The sequence below is a fragment of the Haliotis rubra genome, unplaced genomic scaffold, assembly GCF_003918875.1.
Source record: "Haliotis rubra isolate DU_JTF1 unplaced genomic scaffold, ASM391887v1 Scf1093, whole genome shotgun sequence".
NCBI classification, from domain to species: Eukaryota; Metazoa; Mollusca; class Gastropoda; order Lepetellida; family Haliotidae; genus Haliotis; species Haliotis rubra.
Window position 1 is genome coordinate 276545 of NW_025764996.1, and position 9391 is coordinate 285935.

The 9391-nt window shown below is 36.9% G+C and overlaps 1 protein-coding gene across 1 annotated transcript; it reads right to left on the reverse strand.

Moving 5' to 3' along the window:
• Nucleotides 1-3303: 3303 nt before the first annotated feature.
• On the reverse strand, nucleotides 3304-9025 carry LOC124283433 (soma ferritin-like). The gene is made up of 4 exons (XM_046719493.1): nucleotides 8784-9025; nucleotides 6367-6513; nucleotides 5813-5938; nucleotides 3304-4404 (listed from the first exon to the last, which is right to left on the reverse strand). The coding sequence occupies exons 1-4, from the start codon at nucleotides 8880-8882 to the stop codon at nucleotides 4264-4266; spliced, it is 513 nt and encodes a 170-aa protein (XP_046575449.1). The 5' UTR covers nucleotides 8883-9025; the 3' UTR covers nucleotides 3304-4263.
• Nucleotides 9026-9391: the final 366 nt, after the last annotated feature.

A 9391-nucleotide genomic window follows, 5' to 3' on the forward strand; every position in this document is an offset into this window, starting at 1 on the left:
CAAAAAAGAAGAGTCTGGCCTTTATAAAATTATTTTATTATATGTCCAAGATTTTATTATATATTTTTTTAATCATATATTATTATTATTTTATTTTACATGTGTATATATATACATCAATTATATATAATTTAATAAGAGTAGCTTCAACGAAGTCTCCTTTTCGATACTTGTTATTGTACTTTACTTTACTTTACTCCATTTATACTTAAAGGTGGTGCTGTTTGCTGCTGTCTTAACCATAGCATGGCCTTGCTCACTCGTGCTCAAATGTTTTGTTGCACATATCTGGTTAGGTTAAATAGTCAAGTACTGAAACACAATGGCAGAAGCAGAGATGAAACCCAGTTTCATAGTAATTATCCCCCCGCAACGCATTTTGCACTGCGTCAGTGCTCATTACTCTTTTCCGGAGCAGAACTTTTAAACCGTTCAATATTTCTTCACCAAACTTGGCACATAGATAGGTGTGGTGGTGTAATGGTGCCTTTTGGTAGTTTGGGATTTCTGATTATTATAGCTTTTGCATTTCCATGGCAACAAGTTTGACTTAGACTGAAATTGGTGGTTGTGCTCTTTTCCAGAGCTGACTGACTGACTGACTTTGGTTTTACGCCGCTTTTAGCAATATTCCAGCAACATCACGGCGGGGGACACCAGAAATGGGCTTCACACATTGTGCCCATGTGGGGATTCGAACTCGGGTCTTCGGCGTGACGAGCCAAAGCTTTAACCATTAAGCTACCCCACCGCCCCTTTTCCGGGAGCTGAACTCTAAACCGTTCACTATTTCTTCACCAAACTTGACACATAGATTGGTCTTGTGGTGTACTGGTGCCTTTTGGTAGTTTTTGATTTCTGAATAATATATCTTTCCATTTCCATGCCAAGTTTGACCTAGACTGAAACTGGTGGTAGTGCTCCTTTCTGGAGCAGAACTTTTAAAACCTTTCAATACTCTCCTTCCACTTTCCTATACATTTGACATAATTATAACTCGTAGACATATTCATGAAGAGTATTTTGCCATTGCAGGGGATATTGATGACTTTGTCTTCTTGTTGAGAACATGAGTAAATGAGTATGTTTTTACACTGTTTTCAGCAATATTCCAGCAATATCATGGCAGGGGACACCAGAAATAGGCATCACACATTGTACCCATGTGGGGAATCAAACCCGGGTCTTCGGCATGACAAGCGAACGCGTGCTAGGCTATTCCACAGCCCCCATAGTACTCGAGACAAAATGCAGTAGGAAAGCCCTTGTAAAGCCGATGGAAAATTCAGTCAGCAGTTTGTCTTCATGACTCTTTTTTTTTAGAAACACACAAGGTTGTGAAGTGGTAAGATATCTTACTGTGGTCTGCAGTTGTTAAAATGTATAAACAGTAGTCAAATATGATGGCATTATTATTACATTAAGAATCACATATATCCCCAACCTTGGTGTCAAGGGTAGTGTTAGTGTAGCATGTAGTTGCTGAAGAAATAAATATAAAATAGGTAACACCCTCAAGTGTAAAATCAGTTTTATGACGCAAGGGAACAGTTCTGGTATTTGCTGAGTGGAAGCATGGTCTACCACAGGAGTCAGTTGGGCATTTATGCATTACTTGCCATTTAAGACTTTTCTGAAATCACACTTGCTCTGAGAATTCCTGCCAAAAAAGCTAGGTAAAGTTTATGAATACATTATTTAACTGTCATGTGTTGATCCACAGTATAGTAATTCAGTTGAGTTCAATGTAATATTACACATTCTACCATATTACCATTTTGAAAGCTGACATTTGACATGTATTAATTTAATACAATTTGGACATGCTTCTCCATAAAAAAAATGAGTCCCCAAGCCATAAATTATGTATGGTTCCTTAAGTGACCTATCATTTCTAGTGTCACTTATATAAGCCCAGGAACATCTTGGAGATTTTTCAATATTTGAAAGAAATTAGTTCTGTCAGTACTGAAATGCATGTTTTGGTATTTAACAATGTTTACTAAATGGGTGATCTCTTTACGGATGAGTTAAGAATATATTCATCCACGGATGAGTGAGAGAATGTTGTTTCAAGCTGCTGTCACTTTTATCTCAGCTACATCATGTAAACATTGAGTCTGATCAGACAGACCAAAGAATGGAAGCATGATGATTTGTAGTGTGAAGGTGCTGTAGATGCTTTAACTCTCGGCAACTATTATTTCATCTCATGGTTGAAAACCATGTGTACAAGATTTTTTTCCTGCCATGACAGTATTACAATCTATATTTGTTGAATAAAATTTTAATCAACAAAAAGGCTCTTTGTGTTGGATTATTTGATTCATTTTTACATCTGGATCTACCATTGACAGTCAGATATTCATGAATTGAGGTGATGATAAATTCAGATCAATTTAGTTTGCCACTTAAGGGAGTTTGTGGAAATATTGAGTCTGGACAATGCAACCACTGGATCCAAATTTTGTTATTTACAATAAGCATGGTGTACTGAGAACCTGTCCCAATCAAGATCGTCACACATCCTTGACATTCTGTCAATAGGAAGCAGATTATGTTTGATGAAACAGTTCTAAACAATTAATTTTCAAGGGAGATAACCACCCAAGATTTGGACATCATGTACATTCTTCCTCCTTGCCCATTACATCCAGTCCTGAATGATGGAGGGGTGCGTGTGGTAAGAGTGTGAGTTGGCAAGATACTGAGCCTTGGGCACACAGAAGTGTTATCTTGTGCTAACTGTAACATATATCACAGAAGTAACAAAAGGTAACTTCTTTGATGGGCATTTTAGAGGTGAGGTGAGGTGAAATTGGGTTTTTACATCGTGCTTGGGAATATTTCGCTCATATGATGACGTGCATGCATGTGTATGTGTATGTGCAGCTGCTTGTACTAGCCCAGACTTAAGGCGGTTTTATAGTGCTAGCCTACTGAGATACCATGCCGCAGTGAAGCATGAATACCCCACTCAGACACATTATACTGACTCCGAGCTGACCAGTCCTTGTTCTACCCATTAATGCCGAGCGCCAGGCAGGGACCAACAAGTACCATATTTTAACGTCTTTTGGTATGACGCGGTCGGGGATCGAACCTGCAACCTTCCGCTCTCCGGGCAGACGCGGGCATTTCAGAAGTTGGGTTGATGAAAAATAATAATTATTATGGATATACAATACACACAGAATAAAAGAAGTTGTATATCCATCATAATTGTCATTATTCTTCTTTAACAGAAATATTGAACAAGCAGCCATTTCAAATACAGAAAAAAAACCCAGTCAACTGAGTGACTTGCGTTTCATACATTTATTCTTGTAACAACATCTCTGACAAATTGACTCACTACCTGCCTTGTAAACAATACCTGCGTAAACCAGTAATATAGAACCTCATAAAATATACGACATTGTATAGATGTCACAACTAGCAGACACATGAATATAATCCCTGCAGTAGGCGACATGTCGCTTATAGTAAATGCATGAGTTGACACCTCCAGTAACACTGCTGTAGAAAAGCATGTTTCCAATGATACGACTATGCACAGTTTTCATCTGTGTGCAATATACATGGTAATTCCTCCTCAGTTTAATGTGACATACTTCACACAGGAGACATGTTCACTGATTGTTCATTTCTGAAAGGAGTTGAGTCGTTAGAGGTGATATACAATATCAAATGGCCACAAAATGTACCTGGGTTGTATATGAAATAGAAACTGGCATTTAAATGAATGTGGACCTCCTATTCACGAGGGCAACATTTTTGTGCACTGTTTGAGTTATGCAACATGTTATGATGAATACCAGTACTTCCTACAAAACAATGGAAATAAATATATAGACACAATCATTGTTTTGTCGTGTTTATAAATTCTCAATGCATGACTGTAATTGGAATATGAAGATATACAATTGTTTTGATTGCCGATTCTCATTCAACCTCTTCTGACAGCAGACCATTAAACATTCATAAGAAAATACACCCATACAAATGAACAAGTACAAAATTAAGCACGACAAAGAAGTCAAAATCTAGTGTCACAATTAACAAACTTTTAGTTATAATTCATTTTTTGCCACAATGAAAATATATACTTTCACTTTGGGATATAGTGCAAAACTTGATGAGCTTCAAAATAAAATACTACGGACTTAGTATATGGTACAACAGATCTGGAAATCTTATTTACTAGGCACATATGCAGAAATGCATTTGACCAGATGTGGGGATGTTGTATTCTATGTAAGGTCAGGCATCTAGAGTCTCCTTGTCAAACATGTACTCCCCAAGTCCTGGTCCAACTCGTTTCAGAGAAGTGATGTAGTCAGAGATCTGTTTAATGGATTCTACCTGCTCCTTCAGGAATTCCTCCTCTATAAAATCTGCCATCTGAAAAAGCAAAAGAAAAAGAAAATTTCACCAGGAATTAAATTGTTTTTTACTAATATTGAGGTAGCACAGTATCTTACCCAAGTGATACAGACTTTATGCACCAACTTCTATATGCTACATCATGACAGGGATAGAATTAATTTTTTTCTAAGTGTGCCTTGGGGCACCAGGCAAATATTCTAAATGTGCCATTCAGAAATCAAGTGTGCCCACATGTTTTTAGAATAAATGACTGTAGCAATGATGATCTCTGGAAATTTATTGTTAGTAAACAACAAATGTAACCTGTTTTCTGTTATCACTGATATGTCTTCTGTTTAAGATGGCTTTCTTAAGCTTCATTTGTTCTGCTTTCCCAACACCTTTAATAGCTAAGAATTCCGTGACAGGTTTACCTGTTCAGTATATCTAACATACACAGTTTCCTCTTCAATAACCGAACTATCAGTACTAAAGCTCCCATTACTCTAAGTCGAAAAACAACCAGATTTCTTATCATCATCCATCATATTTCCAGTGAGTTCCTGGGCGATCAAGTCAATAAATGTTTGTGCTTGTTTGTCATTTGCGTAAGTGTTTTGTTTGGGAGATCAAATGACTAAAGGTGAGTTTTGTCTCTAAAAAATTAGGAGTGCCATAAGGGCACTGGGAACATTTTTTATCCGTGTCATTTCAATATTTACCGTGCCATGGCACGCTAATATATGGGGTATTTCAAACCCTGTCACGATGACTCAAGAATGATATTGCATTAACTGATACACCACTGAAATATCAGCAAATCGTTCATCACAAACAATAAGTACATCAAGATTTAACTTTGATGTTATCAGTCAGCAACTGCATTTCATGAACGGTCAAAATATTTTTTTTGCACCATAATTACAATAAGTATCTATTCTGGCCAGTTGGTACTAAAATTAAGTCAGATTTTAAACGGCAATTTGATTATCTTCTAACTCCAATCTTATGGTGTAGATCAATATGTCAGAGAATGCTTATCCTAATGTATACAGAGATAATATCTCATTTCAGACTTGGTCGTTAGAAAGTGTAGACAGTGGTTCCAGTGGTAGAACATAGGTGTGAATCAGGTAAGGTGAAATGGAGTCTTATGTGTTCAAAAGAATTGCACATGTGTGAATGAGCTTTCTTATAGTGTTCGCTCACTAACTTATAGCTAGGGTAACCCACTGACATGTAGTACAGTGTTTCCAGTCCTTGCTTCATGCCAATAATGCCACGTACCACACAGATAAGCAACAAGTACATCTTATGGGAATGCGATCTCTGTGGAATAAACCACCTAGCATCCAATCACTGAGGAGATAGCTGTTATCAACTTACTGAATCATTTAACAATCTACTGTTGTACACTCCTTTACATAGACATGACAATTCTTACATGTGCATCATTGTGAGTGTCTGCTACCCCATGCAGGTCAATCAGGGCCTGGTTGACATTTTTTTCCAGGGCAAGGGCAGACTGCATAGCATCAAGACCTGAACCCCACTCGTCTCTCTCTGGCTTCTGAACATGGAAGAGAGACATGATTAATTCATTGTGATAAATAACATTTACAGTTCTACACAAATATACATTTGAAAATATTGTAATATAATATATGTCTTTATTAAGTCAGTCTGGTGGCTTTTTGTGCTGAGATGTATCTCCAAATCTGATCGATAGGTAAAGTGATCATAATTGTAATGAACTATATCATTGTAACTTGATTGAAAGAAAAGGATGATACACATTACTCTTTCTGTGTGTGTGTTTCTGTGTTTGTATACAGGAGAGGGAAAGAATGTGTGTGGTATATCACCACTTTGAGCAGTATTTCAATTATTTCGCAGTATTTTAGTTTGATGAGAAACCTGAACTGATGCAGGGCCTTACTGGATGCAATCTGACAAAAGTTGCAATCACAATTTGCTGAGTCAATGACAAATTGTTACCTGCACATTCTGCAACACAATACGACCACCTCTCAAGTTCTGGAACTGCATAAATTTCTCTGCATGTTTACGTTCCTCTTCAGATTGCTTTTTAAAGAATTTGTGGAAGCCATTCAGACCAACATCATCTCGGTCAAAGTGGAATGCCTGAAGACAAAGAGAGCGAGTTAGTATGATTTTACGCTGCTTTTAGTAATATTCCAGCAACATCATAAATATGGGGTGTCAAGAAAAAAGAAAACAGCTCTTTAACCAGTCAACCAGTTAACACCACACAACTTTCAATCAAGTGATCTGAAAACACTTGTGCATGTGTGAAGTTTCTATGGTAACTGGTAGCTCCTCGCTGTGCAATGCTCAGAGGTTCCTGTTTTGCCTTTCAAAACATCTCAGTTGGATATATCCAGAGCTAATCATTTGACAGGCATTCTAAAGTTGGGAGATAAATAACAATGCACACAATTTTCTTGTTTATTGCACAGAGCAACGTTTCGATGTAGATTCTTAAACCTTAAACAAAATAAACAGTATGACATCACTAAGAGAGAGAAAGAACAACAAATAGCACAAGTCATGAAGTCAGTATTACGAGAAGGGTGAAATAAGCTGATTGGATGCTAATTGAATAGTTGATTGATGCCATTTATAGCTTGATTAACTCTTCATCGGGTGACGCTTCAGTAATGCAATACCCAGACCTGTCAAATCACAGGTTGAATGATTATTTACATGCTATTACTATTCACTGTTTTCAGTGTGATTCTTTAGTCTCAAGCTGGAAGACAACATCAGGTTTGATCTAATGGTCTAGCAAAATTTCCATAGGTTTGATGAATTTAGGGAAGAAAATGGTGGAAAAATTGTTTGACAAGTTTGGACTAACAGACTGATAGTTTTCGCACATGGGAAGGTTACATGGAAACCAAAGGTTGATTTACCATGTTTACCAGGCACAAAATATACAGTCTAATACTCCAATATGTATACAAATGAGAATGGATGTAAATAATGCATATATCATGATGATCCACCACCTGAATGTATTGGACTCCATCTACTTTACAAAACTGAAAATTATATCTCATGTTCAATTGTATACTGAAAGGTAAAGTACACTTAAGCTGTAAATGAAACACCCATCATCTGTCTCATCAGCACACATCTGCACCTGGGAGTACATATATGTATTAACCGCTCATGCTTATGATAAATATGAAAGCTCACCTTCGGCAAGATCAATGATGAAATAGATGTAATATATTTACTCTGAACATTAAAGATGATAACTTTTCAAACAATATAGAATAGATTAGAAGGTATAATACTCCAGTGTCAATGAATAGGGGGTGGGGCACATATGGTTATGTAAATTCATGTTCTGTAACATATATGTTATATTATGTATGTTGTCATTTGTCATAGCTAGTACATTTATGCAATAAAAACAAAAGTGACAAGTCGCATTGTATGATAAAGCTAAACATACAGAGTTGTGCAAAAAGTATTTGGACACTTGACGTAATTTCCATAGACTTACATGTCAATTTAGTGTAGCATAAATAATTTTCATGAATTTGATTTTCGTAAGATACAAGTCACATTTTGCACATTTGTGAGGAATCATCTTACCTACAATCACATAATTTCTGTTTAATTTTCCGTTGCTTATTCATCGAATGGCAACAATTTAATCAACACATGTACAGTGCCGTGAACTCCTTTAACACGGCGGCCTATGGGATTGTGCATTGTGGAACCATACATTAGTTGATAAATGTGATGTCATTAGTTAAATAGTAGTCGGAAAACTGAACTGAAATTATGTGAGCAGGGCAGAGATGTTTTCATATTTGCCCGGAAAAATTTACAAAGATCCATCCTGAACTCACTTCATGAAAATTATTATGCGACACTGAAATAACATGCAAGTCTACTCAAGTGTTCGAATACTTTCTGCACAGGTCTGTACATACAATGACAATGTTAACATGACAATAGACATGCTAGATACAAACATTCTGCACAACAAAGTTGTGCACATTAGGACTAGGAGAAGAGCAAAGTGGGGGGACTTCTTAGAGAATGAAATCCGATGTCCGATTGTGACCTATATTTGGCTAAAATTACTGGAACCCCCAAAAGTTATCACTGGACGTGAAAAATAACACAGAACCTGGGGAAATCCATACCCCTTGAATACTATTGTAGCTGTCCAATTGTTTTGTCAAAACCCTGAACTTACATAAACACTTACATAAATAATACACAATGTCCATCCGAAGAGGACAGATTCACGAAGGAATGGGAAATGTTGCATTTTTTTCGCTACTTATTGAAACTGTGTACATAATATACCTGAGGTCCTGATATATATGAGAGAGTAGACAAGTACCATACCCGAAGTCACAAAGACTCACCATTGACTGATACACGTAACTGGCATACAGTTCCATGTTGATCTGACGGTTTATGCCAGCCTCGCAGTCTTCGTGATAGTTTTGACGTGCTTGCGACATTGTTCGATGTGAGAATATTCTTTACAAAGGGAATAGCAGGATGATACACTGTCGAGAAATTGTCCGTACGCACACTGACGCAGCTAAACAAAGATCGACAATATTTATATCTCAAAATGGTGGCTGAAACAGGAAGTGACGAAAATATACACAATCCAATCAGAGCACCTCGGCCTTGTCTGCGAAACTCACCTTAAGCGAGAATTCCGATTGACCATGGCCTGACCAACATTTCTTGAATGAGTGAGTGACTTATTATTTATCGTCACATCGGCAATATTTCAGCCATTCCGTGACGAGAACAATTTATAAATTAAAGATAAATGCATTTTGAAGATTAAAAAATGTCCGCGATGGACTATAAAACTACTATATTATCACAGAGAGTAAGGTAAAACTAGCCTGCTATTATAATATAAAGGAAGATATCATTAAAATAAAGCGAACAATACAATATAAAAACGGACTATATGTCGCCAGCAACGGAAGGAAGATCACCACACTAGGGA